At 40.2% G+C, this 20,723-nt stretch overlaps 1 protein-coding gene across 2 annotated transcripts in view; it reads left to right on the top strand.

Annotated features, from left to right (window-relative positions):
- KDM3B (lysine demethylase 3B) overlaps window positions 1-20,723 on the top strand; it is a 62,499-nt gene that overhangs the window by 36,379 nt on the left and 5,397 nt on the right. For both annotated transcript variants that reach the window (XM_087429732.1, XM_004420134.2), the window contains 10 exons: window positions 541-693; window positions 10,528-10,635; window positions 11,733-11,860; window positions 13,256-13,535; window positions 14,280-14,536; window positions 16,830-17,096; window positions 17,888-18,059; window positions 18,480-18,570; window positions 18,668-18,798; window positions 19,452-19,571. In XM_087429732.1, coding sequence (XP_087285858.1) covers window positions 541-693; window positions 10,528-10,635; window positions 11,733-11,860; window positions 13,256-13,535; window positions 14,280-14,536; window positions 16,830-17,096; window positions 17,888-18,059; window positions 18,480-18,570; window positions 18,668-18,798; window positions 19,452-19,571 — 1,707 coding nt within the window. The remainder of the gene's footprint in view (window positions 1-540; window positions 694-10,527; window positions 10,636-11,732; window positions 11,861-13,255; window positions 13,536-14,279; window positions 14,537-16,829; window positions 17,097-17,887; window positions 18,060-18,479; window positions 18,571-18,667; window positions 18,799-19,451; window positions 19,572-20,723) is intronic.

The following is a 20,723-nucleotide window of genomic DNA, read 5'->3' as shown; positions in this document are numbered from 1 at the left end:
TGTAGCACAGCTGCGATAATATGCATTTTGATCCCTGTTTGGGTTTGGTTCACTCTGAATATTTTCAGTTTGCTTTGAACAAACTTGTATTAATAAATGATACTCTGGTTTGTGAATAGATGAAGTGCTACCAGATACCATGTTTCACACCTAGAACCCATGTTATTCAGACATTGATGATATTTCCATGTCTGTGAGATACTACACTGTACCCTATTTCTAGACCAAGGAAAACTGTACTATGAAATTATGCCCTAAATTTCAAGAGAAAAATCCTCTTATTTCAAATTCCCCCAAATTGAAAATTTTATAGTATCTTAAGTGACAATATGTGGCGTTCATTCTCTGTTGACACTTGATCAGAAATAGTGGAAATTCCATGTATTTTATTTCTCTTAAAGTGGTAGAAACACAAACTTTTTGAATCTTTGATTTTTATTGCGGGACAAAACAGCTTAATAGGAATGAGTGGACCTAGGGACTTTTGCTGTTGTTCAGGGTGGTCAATGGCAACAATATTCCTCTTCCTCTTTCCACCAGAGAAAGTCGCATGGAAGCGAGCAGTGCGTGGTGTACGGGAGATGTGTGATGTATGTGAAACGACTCTCTTCAACATCCATTGGGTTTGTCGCAAATGCGGATTTGGGGTCTGCCTTGACTGTTACAGGCTCAGGAAGAGCCGTCCACGCAGTGGTAAGCTAATATTGTCTTACACAGTTCTAAAGGTAACCTGTCAATGGAGTTATGGGACTTGGAAAAGAAGGAGGAATGGGTTTGTGCCCCCTCTTTGGCTACTTAGCTTCATTTATTACAGTTGCCAATACTCCAGGCTAACTGGGAGGGCTAAAACAAGTCAAGAAGGGTTATTCTTCATCTTCCCTTTTTTTTTAAATAACATGTTTATTGAGATATAATTACATGCCATAACACTCACCCTTTTAGGGGCCGGCCCGGTGGTGTAGTGGTTAAGTTTGTACACTACGCTTTGGCGGCCCAGGGTTGGCGTGTTTGGATCCCAGGCATGGACCTATGCACCGCTTATCAAGCCATGCCGTGGCAGGTGTCCCACGTATAAAAAGTAGGGGAAGATGGGCACAGATGTTAGCCCAGGGCCAATCTTCCTCAGCAAAAAGAGGAGGATTGGCGACAGATGTTAGCTCAGGGCTAATCCTCCTCACAAAAAAAAAAACAACTCACCCTTTTAAACTATACACTTCAAAGGTTTTTAGTATATTCTCAAGATTGTGCAACCATCACCACTGTCTAATTCCATTTTTGTCACTTCCCAAAAAAACTCTCGTACCCATTAGCAGTCACTCCCCGTTCTGCCCCCGCCCCCAGCCCTTGGTAACTACTAATCTACCTACTGTCTCTATAGATTTGCCTATTCTGTATGTGTCATATACAGACAGTTCGTGACTTACAGTCCTTCAACTTATGATTTTTCAGTTTCATCATAGTGCAAAAGTGATACACATTCAGTAGAAACCGTACTTCGAATTTTGAATTTTGAATTTTTCTCATGTTAGTGATATGCGGTATGATACTCTCTCATGGTGCTGGGCAGTGGCAACAACCTACAGCTCCCAGTCAGTAATGCGATCACAAGAGTGAACGAACTACACTTAAAACCATTCTGTACCCAGACAACCATTCTGTTTTTCACTTTCAGTACAGTATTCAATAAATTACATGAGATACTCAACACTTTATTATAAAATAGGCTTTGTGTTAGATGATTTTGCCCAACCGTAAGCTAATATAAGTGATCTGAGCACATTTAAAATAGATTAGGCTAAGCTATGATATTCAGTGGATTAAGTGCATTTGGGGGGGGGGGGAGCATTAGCCCTGAGCTAAAACATCTGTTGCCAATCCTCCTCTTTTTGCTGAGGAAGATTGGCCCTGGGCTAACATCTGTGCCCATCTTCCTCTTCTTTCCTTATGGGACGCCTGCCACAGCATGGCTTGATAAGCAGTGTGTAGGTCTGCACCTGGGATCCGAACCTGCGAACCCCAGGCTGCCAAAGCGGAGCGCATGAACTTAACAGCTACACCACCGGGCCGGCCCCTAAATGCATTTTTGACTTACGATATTGTCAACTTAACAATGACTTTATTGGGACATACCCCCATCATAAGTCAAGGAAGGTTTGTAAATGGAATCATACAATATTTGGCCTTCTATGACTGGCTGCTTTCACTTAGCATACTGTTTAAAGTTTCATCCATGTTATATAGCACATATCAGTAATTCATTCCTTTGTATTGCCAAATAATATTCCATTGTATGGATATACTACATTTTGTTTATCCGTTCATCAGTTGATGGACATTTGGGTTGTTTTCACTTTGGGCTATTATAAATAGTGCCACTGTGAACATTTGTATACAGATTATTGTGTGAACATATGTTTTCACTTCTTTCGAGAAAATACCTAGGAGTGGAATTGCTAGGTTGTATGACAGTTCTATGTTTATCCCTTTCAGGAACTGCCAAATTGTATTCCAAAGTAGCTGCATCATTTTATAATCCACCAGCAATATATGAGGGTTCCAGTTTTTCCACATCCTCACCAATGCTTGTTATTGTGGGTCTCTTTTTTGTGTGTGTGAGGAAGATTAGCCCTGAGCTAACATCTGTTGCCACTCCTTCTCTTTTTGCTGAGGAAGATTGGCCCTGGGCTAACATCCATGCCCATCTTCCTCTACTTTATATGAGGGACTCCTGCCACAGCATGGCCTGATAAGTGGTGCGTAGGTCCGTGCCCGGGTTCCAAACCTGTGAACCCTGGGCCACCGAAGCAGAGCATGCGAACCCAACCACCATGCCACCAGGCTGGTCCCTATTGTCTGTGTTTTTAATTCTAGCCATCATAGTGGCTGTGAAGTAGTACCTTGTTGTGTGGCTTTGATTTGCAAATTTTCCTGATAATTAATGATGTTGAGCATTTTTTCATGTCTTTATTGGCCCTATGTTTATCTTCTTTGGAGAAATGTCTGTTCATATCCTTTGCTTCCCTTTGTTCTTGCTTTATCTTATTACATGCCAAGAATTCTCCTTGCCCCTTGACCTCCTCATTCTTTCCTCTTCAGAGATACAGTATAACCATTATAACATAGTGGTTTAGAGCTTAGGCTACTGAGATTGAAACCTACTTCCACATTTTATTGCATCAACTATGGTATTTTGGGCTAATTACTTAACTCCTAAGAGCCTCAGTTTCCTTTTCTATAAAACAAAGATAATGTGAGTACTTCTCGCACAGCATTTTTGTGAGGCTTAAATAAGGTAATGTACATAAAGTAGTTGGCACAGGGCCTGACACCCACTAGGTACTACATGTTATGTAGCTGTTAGAGCTTCCACTCCCACCCATGAATGATTAACTGCTACAGGAATTGCCCTCCTGCTATAAAAAACAAGAAAGCCAGACAAAATATATGAAACCATGGTTTCAGACATTGAATAACAGGCAGCATGAGTCTGTAATCCCTAAGAGAAGGGAAGAAACAAACTGAACCCTACAAATGCCCCAGTTTACTGCCTGAAGGCAGTTTCCAGGCTATAGCACAGGGAAAGGCAACTAAAACAGCGTTTGACAATCTCAGCTGAGCTGAGAAAGAGATCAGAGTCTGAGAACAGTGAGGCAGAGTACTGCAGAGGTCAGAGCCACATGGAGAGAGAACACTAGAAGTCTGTAGAGAGAGCACCTCAATTTTTTGGCTATATAGTGATCTGCACATACGTGAAATGAAACTCCTCAAGGCCAAAAAAAGAACCTTCAGAAAGCAATCAACTGAATAATTTACAAGAACGCACAGTTTCTATTCCCACCAGAGTGGAGAGACACTGGGTAGAGTCTAAAAGGGTCACACCTTAGTAGTGGGACTAATTTAGTCCCAGAATAAAAGCTGCTCTGGAGCTGCCATAACAAAGTGTAAAGCAAGCCTTAGAAGGATCAACCTGATCTGCAAGTTACTTAAGTAGGCACCAGACTAAAACCAAACATTCTGTAAAGGATTACAACAAAATCCAATACTCAGAAACAAAAAAGTCACAAAGCTCTGCATTCAATCAAGAATTATCAGGGGGCTGGCATGGTGGCGTAGCAGTTAAGCGCGTGTGCTCTGCTACAGCGGCCTAGGGTTCGGATCCTGGGTGCACACTGATGCACCGCTTGTCAAGCCATGCTGTGGCAGTGTTCCATATAAAGTGGAGGAAGATGGGCACAGATGTCAGCCCAGGGCCAGTCTTCCTTGGCAAAAAGAGGAGGATTGGCAGATGTTAGCTCAGGGCTGATCTTCCTCACAAAAAAAAAAAAAAGAGAGAGAATTATCAGATATGCAAAAAAGCAGAACAATGTGACCAATAATCTGGGGGGAAAAATCAGTCAATAGAAACAAACCTGGAAATGGCAGTGGTGATGGAATTAATGTTAAAGGACCTTAAAGCAGCTATTATAAATCTTATAATATGCTTAAGGACATAGAGGAAAATATGAACATGACGAGCAGAGAAATAGAAGACATATAAAAGACCCAAATGAAATTTCTAGAGATGAAAAATATCTCAAAAAAAATTAACACTGGATGGGATTAACAGCAAACTAGACACTGCAGAAGAAACAAACAGTGAACTTGAAGACATAGCAATAGAAACTATCCAAAACTAAGCACAGAGAGAAGAAAGATTTAAATTTATAAATTGAAGAGGGCCTTGCTGAACTACAGGAAATATCAGGCAGTCTACCAATCATATAATTGGGGTTCCAGAAAGAGAAAGGTTGGGAGGGCAGAGACAGAAAAAAATATTTGAACAAGTAAAGCCAAAATATTTCCAAATTTGATGAAAACTATAAAACCACACATCCAACAATAAATCTCAAACAGAAGAAACATTAAGAAAACCACACCAAAGCACATCATGACCAACTTACTGAAAAACAGTGATAAAGAGAAAAAGCAGCAGCACATCCACACTACAAACAAAGTTAAAGGTAGTTATTCAGGCAGAAGAAAATTATACAATATGGAAATTTGGATTTGCACGAGAGAATGAAGAACATCCTACGTGGTAAATACATGGGTACATATAAAAGACATTTTTTTTCTTGTTTTTTAATCTTTCTAAAAGATAATTGTTTAAAGCAAAAGTAGTAAAATGTATTGTGGAGTTTATAATCTATGTAAAATTAATATATGTAATAATAGTGGCACAAAGGAAAGGAAGGAGAAAGAGAAGTATAGTTTTGTAAGGGTCTTACACTATATGTTATGTGGTATAATATTTGAAGATAGACTGTGGTAAGTTAAAGATACTACAAACCCTAGAGTAACCACTAAAAAATAAAGAGGTATAAGCTAATAAGCCAAAAGTAGACACAAAATCAAATCATAAAAAATATTGAATTAATTCAAAAGAAGGAGGAAAAACAAAACCAAAAAATGGGACGGATAGAAAACAAATAGCAAGATAGTAAATTTAAACCCGACGATATTAATAATTACATTAAATATGAATAGACTTAAACACTAATTAAATGGTGGATATTGTCAAATTTGATTTTTTTTTATTTAAAGACCCAATTAAAATGCTGTCTACAAGAAACCTACTTTAAATATGATGACAGAGGTAGGTTAAAAGAAAAACAACGGAAAATGATACACCATGGCTAACACTATTCAAAAGAAGGCTGGAGTAACTATATTAATATCAGACCAAGTAAATTTCAGAGCAAAGAATATTGGTAGGTATAAGGTGGATCATTTCATAATAATAAAGGAGTCCGTGCATCAATAGGATATAATAGTCCTAAATATTTATGCACCTAATATCAGCTTTCAAGCATGTAAAGCAAACACTGATGGAGCTAAGAGGAGAAATGGAGACATCTACAACTGTAATTGGAGATTTCAAAGACCCTCTCTCAACAACGGAGAGAACAAGTATACAGAAAATCAGTAAGGGTATTGAAGACTTAATAACACCATGAATCAGCTTGACCTAATTGACATTTATAGGACACTCCAACAACAGGAGAATACACATTCTTTTTGAGTGTACATGGAACATTTACCAAAATAGACTATAAAGACTATATTCTGGGTCATAAAATAAGTCTCAATAAATTTAAGGCAATTGAAATCATATAAATTATGTTCTCTGGCAACAAAAGAATAAATTAGAAACAGAAAGATAATCTGGAAAAACCCAAATATTTAGAAATTAAACAACACACTTCTAAATATGCCATGGATCAAAGAAGAAATCACAAGAGAAATTAGAAAATATTTTCAAATAAATAAGGTAAAAGCATGGTATATCAGTATTTGTGGCATGCAGCTAAAGCAGTGCTAAGAGGGGAATTTATAGCACTAAACATCTATATTAGAAAAGAAGAAATATCTCAAACAAGAACTGTGCCTGAAGAAACTAGTAAAAAAAAAAAAAAAAAAAGTGAATATCATGAAATTGAATTTCTAGTTTAAAGAACCTTCCAACATGCCAGCCCAGTGGCGTAGTGGTTAAATTTACGTGCTCCACTTCAGTGGCGTGGGGTTCGCAGGTTCTGATCCTGGGCACAGACCTACACCACTCATCAAGCCATGCTGTGGCTGCGACCCACATACAAAATAGAGGAAGATGGGCACAGATGTTAGCTCAGGGCCAGTCTTTCTCAAGCAAAAAGAGGAGGATTGGCAACAGATGTTAGCTCAGGGCGAATCTTCCTCACCAAAAAAAAAAAAAAGGTATTTAAAATGAACACAGTAATTTAAAAAAAGACCTTCCAACAAAGAAAACTTCGGGCCCAGATGGCTTTACTGGTAAGTTTTACCAAACATTTAAGGAGGAAATAATACCAATTCTACACAAACTCTTTCAGAAAATAATAGGAAACGCTTGCCAAATCCTTTTATGAAGCCAGCATTATAGTGATATCAAAACCAGACGAAGACATAGCAAGCAAAGAAAACTACAGATCCAATATCCTTCATGAACATAGATGTAAAAATCTTTCATAAAATTTAAGTAAATTTAAATCTAGAGATACATAAAAAGAATAATATATCATGATCAAATGGGATTTATCCCATTAATGGAAGGTTGGTTTAACATTTGAAAATAGATCAAGGCAATTGACTATATTAATAGACTGAAAAAAGGACCATATGATTATCTCAAGAAATGCAGAAAAATCATTTGTCAAAATTCTCAACAAACTAGATCATGTATTCTCTACAAGGGTGAAAATTGGTTCTTGGCAAGGGCAGGGGAATTCTAAGATATTATAATGGTTTGAGCCCTTCCAGAGGGCCACAATACATAAACAGATACACAGTGTATCTTGTATTGAAATTTCTTAGGGTGGGAAGCACAATTGTCACCCCCCCCCAAAAAAAAGATCTAGAAAGGTTCTTTAGAGGAGTGATAAAGAAATAAAGGTTCAGAAACACTGAACTGGGTATAGATAGGAACTTCTTACATAAGGTGAAAGACTAAGTTTTTCCCCCTAAGATCAGGAATAAAGCAAGGAGGTCCACTTTTCACAACTTCTATTCACCATTGTACTGGAGTGACTAGTCAGCATTAAGAAATAAGAGACAAAGAAGAGCATAACAAAAAAATATATAGATTGGATATAGATTGGAAAGAAGTAAAATGGTTTTTATTATCAGATGACGTGATCATCTATATAGAAAATCCCAAGAAATCTACAAAAAAGGTACAAGAACTAGTAAATGAGTTTAGCAAGATTGTAGGATACAAAATCAACATAACAAAACTTGGTTGTATTTCTGTATGCTGTTCAATGAACAATTGGAAATTGAATTTTAGGGGCTGGCCCGGTGGCGCAAGCGGTTTAGTGCACTCACTCCGCTGTGGCGGCCCGGGGTTCACCAGTTCGGATCCTGGGCTCGCACGGACGCACCGCTTGGCAAGCCATGCTGTGGCGGCGTCCCATATAAAGTGGAGGAAGATGGGCACGGATGTTAGCCCAGGGCCAGTCTTCCTCAGCAAAAAGAAAAGAGGAGGACTAGGCGGATGTTAGCACGAGGCTGATCTTCCTCACCACAAAAAAAAAAAATTTTGAATTTTAAATAAACATCATGTGGGGCCAGCCCCATGGCGTAGTGCTTAAGTGCGCGTGCTCCGCTGCTGGCGGCCCAGATTCAGATCCTGGGTGCTCACCGACGCACCGCTTGTCAAGCCATGCTGTGGCGGCGTCCCACATAAAGTGGAGGAAGATGGGCACATATGTTAGCCCAGGGCCAGTCTTCCTCAGCAAAAAGAGGAAGGATTGGTACGGATGTTAGCTCAGGGCTGATCTTCCTCACACACAAAAAATATATAAATTAAAAAATAATAAATAATAAATAAATAAACATCATTTGTGGTAGTATCCAAAAAACATGAAGTACTTAGGGATAAACTGAGCAAATATATAAAAGACACACACTAAAGACTACAACATATTGCTGAGAGAAATTAAAGAAGACTAAATAAATGGAAAGATGTACCATATTCATAGATAGAAGCTTGACTATCAAGATGTCAATTATTACGAATTGATCTATAATTAAATGCAATTCGAATCAAAATCCCAATAGACCTTGTTGTATAAATTGACAAACTGGTTCTAAAATTTATATGAAATGCAAAGGACCTAGAATAACCAAAACAATTTTGAAAAGAATGAATTTGGAGGATTTATACTTCGAGACTTACTATAAAGCTATAGTAATTAAGATGCTGTGGTAATGCAACAGAACAGAGAATCTAGAAGTAAACTCACACACCTACAGTCAACTGATAGTTGACAAAGGTGCCAAGATAATTCAGTGGGGAAAAGATAGTCCTTTCAACAAATGGTACTGGAATAATCATATATCCATAGTCAAAGAAATACAGTGAACTTCTATTTTTACTCATATTATATACAAAAAATTAACTTGTAAGTAAATCATAGACCTAAACATAAAACCTAAAATCATAAAACCTCAAAAAAGAAAATAGAAAATCTTTGTGTCCTTGGGTTAGATAAATATTTCTTGGACAGGACCCAAAAAGCAAAAGAAGAATTGTTTTTGGCAAGTTTGAAAACTTTTGCTCTTCAAAAGACACTGTTAAGTAAATGAAAAGGCAAGCCACAGACTGGGAAAAAAGATTTGCTGAAGGACTTGTATCCATAATAAAGACCTCTTACAAGTCAATAAAAAGGAGACAGCCCAGTTTTTATATGCACAAAAGATTTGAATCAATATTTCATCAAAGAAGATAGATCAATGGAAAATAAGCACATGAAAAAAATTATCATTACTCATTAGGGAAATGCAGATTAAAACCATAATGAGAAACCACTATACCCATTGGGATGGCTAAAATTTTAAAAACTGACGGTACCAAGTGTTGTCAAGGATATGGAGGAACTAGAGATCTTAAACATTGCTGGTAGGAATGCTAATTGGTATCATCGCTTTGGAAAACATGTGGCCATTTCTTATAAATTTAAACATAAAATTACCATATGACCCAGCATCCCACTTCTAAGTATTTATAAGAGAAATGAAAACGTGTCCGTACAAAGACTTGTACTTGAATGTTTATAGCAGCTTTATTCATAATAGCCCAAAATTGGAAACAATTTAAATGTCCACCAGCCGATGAATGGGTAAACAAAATGTAGTACATCCATACCATGGAATACTGCTCAACCATAAAAAGGAATGAATTACTGATACATGCAGCAATATGGATGAATCTCAGAATCATTATGCTAAGTGAAAGAAACCAAACACAAATGACTACATACTATATGCTTCCAGTTATATGAAATTCTAGAAAAAGCAAAACTTCAGTATTAGAAAGTTGACCAGTGGTGGCTGGGGGTTGAAGAGAGGGGTATTGACTGCAAAGGGCTCGAGGAAACTTTAGGAAGGGGGATGAAAATGTTCTGTTTCATGATGGTAGTAGTGTTTTATACAACTGTATACATTTGTCAAAATTCATCGAAGTGCACACTTTATTTATTTATTTATTTATTTTGTGAGGAAGATCAGCCCTGAGCTAACATCCGTGCTAATCCTCCTCTTTTTGCTGAGGAAGACTGGCTCTGAGCTAACATCTATTGCCAATCCTCCTCCTTTTTTTTTCCCCAAAGCCCCAGTAGATAGTTGTCTGTCATAGCTGCACATCCTTCTAGTTGCTGTATGTGGGACGCGGCCTCAGCATGGCCGGAGAAGCGGTGCGTCGGTGTGCGCCGGGGATCCGAACCCGGGCCGCCAGCAGCAGAGCGTGCGCATTTAACCGCTAAGCCACGGGGCCGGCCCGAAGTGCACACTTTAAATTGTTAAATTTATTGTATGTAAATTATACCTCAGTGAAGCAGATTTTTAAAAAGTTAGCTGTTGTCTTCTTTGGCCCATGAGAAAATTGGCCTTTAGGGTCTGAAACTTTGGTTCACTGAGAGGGATACATCTTGTGACCCTCATAAAAAGAGTGAAGTCATGTCATTTCTGTTTCAGAGACAGAAGAGATGGGTGATGAAGAGGTTTTCTCTTGGTTGAAGTGTGCAAAGGGGCAGTCCCATGAGCCAGAGAATCTCATGCCCACACAGATCATCCCAGGCACAGGTAAAGAAATTCATTTTTTAGATTTGATGGGAAAAAAATGTTTTATTCACACACTATACAATTTGGTGAAATGGTTTATCTCAGTCTGATTTTTTTTAAGCCTTACAGATTTCTCTGAGAATTTGAATTTTTAGATATATGTGTTAGATTGTATGTAGCCACTGCACATACTTTGCTTCACCTTTCTGGTTGGAGAGGTTGGTTACTTTTCCAGATATTATTTTACATTCCTTTGGTTGGCAGGACCAGAATAGAGAAAGCCAGTCCCCACGCTTCCAGAAAGACCTTAGGTTTTAGACTTATAGAAATCCAGCTAAAGCTAATCAGACCTCTTGAATCCATGAAGAAGGCAGCTTAACAGTAGGAGTAGATGGTCATGTTTGTGTAATAGTCCCAGTTTACTTCAGTGATTCCTCCAGAAAGTCTGTGTTTCCTGCTTCCTCACTTCCATTAACATATATGCATTGAAGATGGTGAATCTGCAAAACTACTGCCTATATTCTCTTCCACTTAAGAAAGCTTTGCAGGGGCCACCCCCAGGATCCTTTATACCCAGTGCTTCCAAACAGAAGGGCTCCCTCAGTGCAATGGTAGGATGCCTGCTCCCTGCTGGTCCAAGCATTGGTTAAAGGTTTGTGTAAGGTTTACGTTGGTCTTTTTTTCTTTTTTTTTTTAACTGTTTCTTTTTTTAGGTCTAATTTACATCAAAGTACATAAATCTCAAGTATACAATTCAAAATGTGTACATACTCTTGAACATTAAGGAATCTACCCCTAGAGTTTCTCCTGGAGGACACCTTGTTAATATTTACTAGAGGAGGGAGAGAGTGTAGCTCTTAGTGGTTAAGAGTGCACAGAGCTTTAGGGCTAGATATACCTGGGTTAAAGTCTTAGTATTTCCATTTACCACTTATATGTACTTAAGCAAATGACCTAATTTCTCTGAGTCTCAGGTTCATCATCAAAAATTGAGGGAAAAGGCTGCTACCTCATTGAAATGTGGTAAAGATTGAGGGAGATAAAATAAATAAGGTCCTTAACACAATACCTAGCACATATAAGCATTCTAATGTTTATTGTTGTTGTCTTTTTTCCAGCTCTTTACAATATTGGAGACATGGTACATGCTGCTCGGGGCAAATGGGGAATTAAAGCAAACTGCCCTTGTATTAGTCGGCAAAACAAATCTGTGTTGAGACCTGCTGTCACCAATGGGATGTCACAGGTGAGAGTGATGTGTGTGGGTATAACTGAGTGAAACTTAAGTTCTTAGTACCAGGAAATGCCTCATTTTCACCTCTGTTGTCTCAGGGTACCATAGGATTCCTGGGGAATTAGGGGATGGGAAGCCTTTCTACAGAGAGTCCACAAAGAGTTACTCAAGGGATTTTAATTCCCCTGACTGGTATCTCTTCATTATCTTTAAAACCAATTCAGGCTTGGTTAATAAAGAGCACAAAGAGATTCTTTGCATCTTGTCAAGATTTATATGTCAGGGTCCTTGTATAGGTGAAGAATATAGAAAAGGTGACTAGGAATACAGTCCTATCTGTGTGCATGGTCCCTGTCCTGTGTTAGCTACAGAGGATAGAAATGTTAGGATAGGCTTGCTGAGCTGGGATCATTCTACCCTGAAAGCAATCCCAAGCCTCCAGAGAGAGACAGCAGTTTTCTCATTGCTCTGTCAGAGGTGGAGGTCATTCCAGTTTGATGGTGACTATTTTGAACAAGAGGCTGTTTTAAAAAAAACCACACACACACAACTGCTTACATTTGGAGGCCCTTCCAGGAACACTGCTACCATATGGTCAATAAGAGGCTCAGGGATTAATGCTGAGGGACCTCAAGATATATTTTCAGTAGAGTTGACTTTAGACCAAATCATCTGGAAAATTCAGTAATAGAATAATAAACATTTATTGAGCATTTATGTCTGCCAGACACTATGCTAAGCTCTTTGTATACAGTATCTCATTTAATCCTCAGAATAGCTCTCTGAGGTAGAGGTTTTTTTTTGTGTGTGTGTGAGATCAGCCCTGTGCTAACATCTGCCAATCCTCCTCTTTTTTTTTGCTGAGGAAGACTGGCCCTGGGCTAACATCCGTGCCCATCTTCCCCCACTTTATATGGGACGCCGCCACAGCATGGCTTGCCAAGCAGTGCGTCGGTGCACGCCCGGGATCCGACCCGGTGAACCCCGGGCCGCTGCAGCGAAGCACACGCACTTAACCACTTGCGCCACTGGGCAGGCCCCTGGGGTCGAGTTCTAATCACCAATTTGCCATTGCAGAAATTGAGCCTCAGGCATACTAAACAAAAACCCTATTTTATTTTCGAGTCTTATTCACTGCTTTTTCCACAGAACCCAGCATAGTTTCTATCATGTTGTAGGACTTAATAGATATATGTTAAGTTAATAAATGAATGAAATAGCGGTTTATGGGACAGTTTCAGATTGTTTTCCCAGACCTATTTAGTGTCAGCAGCTATCACTATTTGTATGTGTTTGTTTTGTTTTGTTTTATTTTCCAGTTTTATTGAGAAAAAATTGACATGCATAGCATTCTACTTTTTCTACACAAGGACAGCATTCTAACCATGTTGGCGTTCCGTGCTTTAGCTTCCTAGCATAAACCCTAGTGCCTCTTCTGGAAGTGAAACCACCTTCTCAGGCGGAGGAGGAACTGCAGCAGTAACAGCTCCAGAGCCCGACCACGTTCCCAAAGCTGACAGCACTGACATCAGATCTGATGAGCCTCTGAAAGCAGACAGTTTGGCATCAAATAGCAATAGTGAGCTAAAAGCCATCAGGCCCCCTTGCCCTGACACAGCCCCACCCTCCTCTGCCCTGCACTGGTTGGCGGATTTAGCAACTCAGAAGGCTAAAGAAGAAACAAAAGGTGAGATGAACATAAGCCTGTGCCCTGCCTGTGGGTGGAACACTTGAGTTATTCTGGGATTCTTCAGATTCACACATTACCATCCACATTTATGAAACATGCCACTTGCTTTCTCTGGCTGATCACATAAAATGAGGGAATCTCTTTCAACTTCTTTCTAGAAGTGGAGTTTTTTTTTTTAAAGTCACATGCCTGGGCTCTACCCCAGACCTCTTTAGTCAAAACTGATATAAGATTTTTAACAAACTTCCAAGATGGTTCTGTTATGCAGCCAGGATTGAGGGCTAGGCTTAGTTATCAATGGGCACAAGAATCACCTGGGGAATCGTTAAAAATGCAGATTCCTGTGCCCCACCCCAACTATTAAATGAGGATCTCTTAGAGTAAGACCAAGAATCTCCATTTTTAACAAGCACTCCAGATGATTCCAATACAAGTATTCTGGAAACCCACTTGAAGAAACACTGTCTTAGAAAGTGAGGGAGACGAAAGATGGATGGGAACAAAAGGAAGTTTGAAATCCAGATCTGGAAAAGAAAGGAAGAAGTAAGAGAGCTTCTCCTTGGCCATGAGACCTGCCATAGTCATAGCTCATCAGGCTTGGCCCAGACAAACCGTACGTAGTTTGGGGGGCAGGGGAGGGGAGAGTCTTTCCTCCTTCCGACTTGGCTGATTTTTAGGAGTCAGTTGCCTGCTGAGTATTCCTTGCCATGCCTAATGCTATTCCTGGTTATGTTCTTACAGAAGCAGGGTCCCTGAGGTCGGTGCTCAGTAAAGAGTCTCATTCACCCTTTGGGCTGGACTCGTTCAACTCCACTGCAAAGGTCTCTCCGTTGACTCCAAAGCTTTTTAACAGTCTATTACTGGGTCCCACTGCCTCCAACAACAAAACCGAAGGCTCTAGCCTTCGAGACCTCCTTCACTCCGGGCCCGGAAAGCTTCCTCAAACCCCCTTGGACACAGGCATACCCTTCCCCCCGGTCTTCTCTACATCCTCGGCAGTAAGTGTCCTCTCTAAGGCTCTAGCCTTTGCTGCTTTTCCATGAAAACCATCAGAGACCTGATAACTGGGTTACAGGGTATGTGGGTGACTTGTGTTCTCTACGTTGTCTGTCCAGCTACAAGATCTCTCTTTACATGATGTTTGGGGAATGTTTGAGATCCTTTTAAGTAGTGAACCTTTTGTGCCATGTTAGGAAGTCAGTAGAAATCGAGACATTGAAATTTTTCAATCAGCAGCAGAAATTACTTTATTTTCTTGACAGACGTTAATTTTTTTTTTTTAACCTAGGCGGTACATTCATATTGTATTCTCTTGGATATCTAATAGATGGCTCACGTGTAACGCATCTAAACCCACACTCCTGATCTTCTGCCTATAAGCCTGCCCCTCTTTGTTTTCCTCTCTTGGTCAGTGACATCTCCATTCTTCCAATTGCTCAGCCAAAAATCTTGGAGTCTTTGGGACTCCCCTCTGTCACATTTCATATCTAATCTGTCAACAGATCCTTTCAGTTTGATCTTCAAAATGTATTCAGAGTCCACCCATTTCTCATCAGCTCCACTGCTTCCTCTCTGGTCTGAGCTAACATCCTCTGTTGCCTGAATTTTTGCAGTAAAATCCTTACAGGTCCCTTTTATTTCTTCCCTTTCCACTCTACAGGCTATTTCAACACAGCAGCTAGAGTGATCCTTTTAAAATATGTCAAATCATGTCACCTCTGCCTAAAATCCTTCAAAGTCTTCCTATTTCTCTCATAATGTAAGCAGAGTCCTTTCAGTGGACTATAAGGCTCCAGCCCTATCTGTGAGTCTTCCCCTCACTTCTCTGACTTCAACTACCACTCTTCCTCTTGTTCACTCCACTTTAGCCATACCTACCTTCTTGCTGTTCCTTGAACATGGCCAGGCATGCTCCCTTTTCAGAGCCTTTGCACTTGTCCTTTCTTACACCTAGAACTTTCCCATGTAACTACGTGGCTTGCTTCATCATCAACTTCCTCTCCTCCCTCCTGAAATGCCACCTCTTCAGTAAGACTTCTTCTTAGATCACTCTTTTTAAAAGTCCATCCCACTCCCATCCTTCACTCAAATCTGTTTTCTCTGCACTAACTATTTTTTCCATAGCACTTATTACCATCTGATTTACAGTATGTTTTATTTATTATCTGTCTCGCCTCTCCTTAAAGGCAGTTTTGACTGTTTTATTCACCACTGTATCCCTAGTGCCAGTGTTTGATACACAGTAGGTGTTTAGTAAGCGCTTACTGAATGAATGAATTCACAGCGTCCAAAATTTAAAAGATACAGTGAAGTCTCCTTCTCACCATTGTCTCCTGGCCACCTGTTTCCCTTTCTGGAGGTCACTTGCTTCCTGAGTGTCCTTTCAATAACATTATTATGTGTATATAATTTTCCCCCTCTTTTTACACAGATGTTCTACACAATTGCTTTTCTACACAATTGTTTTCAGTTTATATATCTTGGAGATAATTTCAAACAAGTACATAAACATGTTTCTCATTCTGTTTTATGATTAATGGCTGAAATTGGATGAACTGTGGCTGGTTGAGCCCTGTACAATGTAGGTTATTTGTTTTTCTTTTGTATAAATGACTTAAAAAAAAAAAAGATTACTTTGGGCTTTGGGCTCTATGTTATTTGTACTTGCTCGATCCCCAGTTCTCCTTTTTCTTTTTTAATTTTACCAGGACATTATATGATAACATCTACTCTTTAGAGATAATGATTAGTGATACTTCAGGTACAGGATTATCAAGTTTACAAAGCCCTTCCCCTCCAGTTTTGTGACCTTAGGTATGTCACTTTCATCTCTAGGCCTGATCTTTCCCATCAGTTGCAACAGATCAGAAATTTTCACTGGGATGGTAGCAGGGGAAGAACTGGGCAGTAGGGGACTACTTTCAGAATATGCAGTTCCTCTTGGATACTCTGGTACAACCCTTTATTGGGATGTGATCCCTACAGTCTACATGCATATGCTTAAAACATCTGAATGCCAAAGATATTTCTTAGGTCTTAAATCTCTTGAGGCACAGGAGATCTTTTTGTACTTTTCTTTCATAAATGTAGAGCAAAATATGAAGGATAGGGAAATTTAAGATATTGACTTAATAGACTCCCTCCCCCCTCCAGTTACAAAAGACATTTCAATAACTTTTATGAAATTTAATCAAGTAGATCAGAACTCCTTGTGAATATAACTGTGAGACAATTTTTTGAATGCTTTTCTCATGGTGCCTCAAACTTACCTGATGGATTTGTGTCTGGCAGGGAGTAAAGAACAAGGCCAGCCTACCCAACTTCCTTGACCACATCATTGCCTCAGTGGTAGAAAATAAGAAAACCTCAGATGCTGCAAAGCGGGCCTGTAACTTGACTGATACCCAAAAGGAGGTTAAGGAGATGGTGATGGGGTTAAATGTGCTGGATCCCCATACCTCTCACTCCTGGCTCTGTGATGGAAGACTTCTATGTCTCCATGACCCCAGCAACAAAAACAATTGGAAGATCTTCCGAGAGTGTTGGAAGCAAGGCCAGGTAAGCAAGAATAAGCAGTTCCCAGGGTTGGCTGTCTGCCTGCCCCCCACAGCTACCGGTATATTTCCAGTTCTCTCTGGGAGATTTTTTCCCAGGGAGATTTAGACATACTAAGTTTGTTGTAGACAGCCTTGCTACTACGAGTTTTCTTGGATTTTTAAAAATCAGAAGATTCCTAAAAATACATTGTGGATCCTTTTATTTCTAAGCTGTGTAGCTCTGTGTTCTTAAAAGGGCAGTTGAAATTCCTGTGAGGAGGTGATCTGGCATTAATGACACCTTTAGAGGAAAATCCTTAAGTGGATATGGGGTGAGGTGGAGGTATATGGAAGTGGGTGGTACTTTTGTAAGTAGATGTTTCAAGACCACACAAGTTTGTGTGATAGTGTGATAACACTTCCTGATTTTTATACTTTAGGAGGTGGTTGAGGAAGGAGGAGGGTATGGAATTGTCTGGATAGTTTTTCATTCTAGATGTGGGGAAGTATTCTCAAAGGTGCATTTGTCAGCTTTTTGTCCTCTCATCTCAAGATAGTGGTAGATACCAGGGCAACAGAAGTGATTTCTGTGGCATGCCCCCCAGGGTGAGAACCAAGTATAATAATAGAGTAGAAGTAGTTTCCATTTGCTGTACCTGGCATGTTGAAATCCATAGATTCTGAAACTGGGAAGGAACAGTAAATCATCATGGAGAAGAGGTCATCCCCAGGAAACCCTCCTATTCTGTCCCTTAGTCCTGAGCTAAAAGTATTTCCTGAATGCCTCCAATTGGGATATGTTTGTTTCCACAGCCAGTGCTGGTTTCAGGGGTACATAAAAAGCTCAAGTCTGAACTCTGGAAACCAGAAGCCTTTAGCCAGGAATTTGGAGACCAGGATGTGGACTTGGTGAACTGCAGGAATTGTGCTATAATATCTGATGTGAAAGTTCGGGATTTCTGGGACGGCTTCGAGATAATATGCAGTAAGTAGCTTTAATATCTGGTTCAGTAATAGCAGTCTGGAAAGTAAGCATCTATATGTCCAGCCCTGCCCCTGGAATAACAAATTATATCCTCTTGGCAGGAGGAACATTCTGTCCTGGTGCCAACTAGGTAGCTCACATGACAATCACATGGCCCCCAGAGCACACCTGGACTTAAGCACATGATTCCATGGGGGGTGTGGAGCACTTTCACTCAGTAGAGGGGGCTAGAATCCCTGTGAGATGGAAAAATATAGCATGTACTAAAGCAGTGAGTGAGGAAAACAAAGCCCACACAGTCCATTATGGGAGTTTACAAGTCTGAAAATAAGAGCTTGGTTTCCTGAAACTTTTAGTTACTCGAAAATCAGACAGCAGCCAACCCAGCAGATGTTTGTGGGAGTGCTTTCTGTCTTCTAGAGCGATTAAGGTCGGAAGATGGGCAGCCAATGGTGCTCAAACTCAAGGACTGGCCTCCTGGGGAAGATTTTCGGGACATGATGCCAACAAGGTTAGTCAGCTACAGTGGATCATCTTGAGAGACTTGGGCCTTGCTGAAGCCGTCACAAAGTAATCACAGAAAAGTGAATTTTGCCTCTCTTTTGTAGGTTTGAAGATCTGATGGAGAACCTTCCTCTGCCAGAATATACCAAACGAGATGGCAGGCTCAATCTGGCCTCCAGGCTACCCAGCTACTTTGTAAGGCCCGATCTGGGCCCCAAGATGTACAATGCCTATGGTATGAGGGAGGGGCCATAATTGCCCTTTTTGGACACTATTATTTCCATTTCACCTATAGAGGGAGTGTAGAGCTGATAGAGAGCAAGTGACAAGTGCTGTAGAAGTTAATAGTTTTCAGGACGGTTTTGAATGTTTGCTTTTGTCGTATTGATTTGCATAACATCTGTACGGGCCCAGTCCATAAGCTTGTATATCTCCAGTAGTTAGAAAGTCTCCTCTCAAAAATTCTATCCAAGGAGACATGATTCTTAGCTTCTAAGAGTCTTGATAAAATAACAGTAAAGAAATCTGAGTGCCATGCTACCCAGCCAGCTCTTTGTGAGGTCACAGTAATGTCCTAGCTGTGAAAGCCAAGCTTCCTTTGAACGTCACTAATGTCCATATCTGTTTTGCTTTTGAAGGAGAGATCATTTTTAGGGGGTGGAATTGGTTCAGAGGCCAAAGCTAATGACAGTGTCAACCAAGCTAGAAAACAGCCTTTAAACACTAGAAAAGAGATGAGGAGAGTGATTTCTTGATAAACAGATATACTTCACTTTCCCAGTGTTACTCATTTAAGAACATCTTTTGAGTATTTTTTCACTTGTAGGGTCTATATGGATTCTTCAGAATATTGCCCTTTCACCTTGTGTATCTTCCTTTTACCTTCAGGCTTGATAACAGCGGAAGACAGAAGAGTTGGCACAACAAATCTTCACTTAGATGTGTCTGATGCAGTTAATGTGATGGTGTATGTTGGGATCCCCATCGGGGAGGGTGCTCATGATGAAGGTACGATTGCTAGAATTCACTGCTTCAGGATGATGAGGATTGGCCTCGGGAGTAGAATTGGGTATTCTTCCTCAGCCAAGTCCAGTGTCTTTTCCTTAAATCTCTACCTGTTGCGTAGTAGGTGCCCAGTGGATATTGATAGACAGAGGGAGGTTCTGGCAGAGAAGAGTGCTACTTGTGTTATCTTTGACCAGAATTATTCTCTTTATGAGAATGCTGCTCTTTTCCACTGAGTTTGTAGCCTCACAAAGAGGAATGAAGAAGAAAGGGCAAACCGGCCTACTTAGTCCATCACCCAGATCAGCTGTAGGGTGACAGATGGTAGAGCCAGGGCACTTGCACGGAAAGGAAGCATAAAAGTGATATTTTGCTGCATTTCCACTCCCTGCCATCTCAGTGTAAAATTAATATATGTTAATTATGGAAGTTTTAGAAAACATAGACAATTTTATTTTATTTTTATTTATTTTTTGGTGAGGAAGATGGGCCCTGAGCTAACATCTGATGCCAATCCTCCTCTTTTTCTGAGGAAGATTGGCCCTGGGCTAACATGCGTGCCCCTCTTCCTCTACTTTATATGGGACGCCACCGCAGCATGGCTTGACAAGCCGTGTGTCGGTGTGCGCTGGGGATCCAAACCTGCAAACCGCAGGCCGCCGAAGCAGAGCGCTTGCACTTAACTGCTGCACCAGCGGGCTGGCCCACCAATCTTTCTCTTTTTGCTAAGGAAGCTTGGCCCTGAGCTAACATATGTGCCCATCTTCCTCTATTTTGTATGTGGGACACCACCACAGGATGGCTTGATGAGCAGTGCAAAGGTCTGCACTGGGATCTGAACTTGCAAACCCCAGGCTGCCAACGCGGAGCACACAAACTTAACTACTACGACACTGGGCTGGCCCCATAGACAATTTTAAAGAAGAAAATAAGTAACTCAAAATCTCAAGGTTCAGGGATAATCAGTGTCATTACTTCAGTATATTTCCTGCCACATATTTGTTTTTGATGCCTCACACCTGCAGATCCTTCCATTATGTTGTCCTTTAAGGGACTGTAATAAACAAGCATTAGAAGCCAGCCCTCTTAACTGGCCAGAGAAGCTTTATGCTTCATGGCCTTAAATCTATAGAATCCTACAGTTTGAAGAGATCT

Source organism: Ceratotherium simum, chromosome 4 (genome assembly GCF_057802395.1).
Source record: "Ceratotherium simum simum isolate JZ-2026a chromosome 4, ASM5780239v1, whole genome shotgun sequence".
Classification (NCBI taxonomy): domain Eukaryota; kingdom Metazoa; phylum Chordata; class Mammalia; order Perissodactyla; family Rhinocerotidae; genus Ceratotherium; species Ceratotherium simum.
The sequence above is the reverse complement of the archived record's forward strand: the minus strand, read 5'-3'. Positions and strand labels throughout refer to the sequence as shown.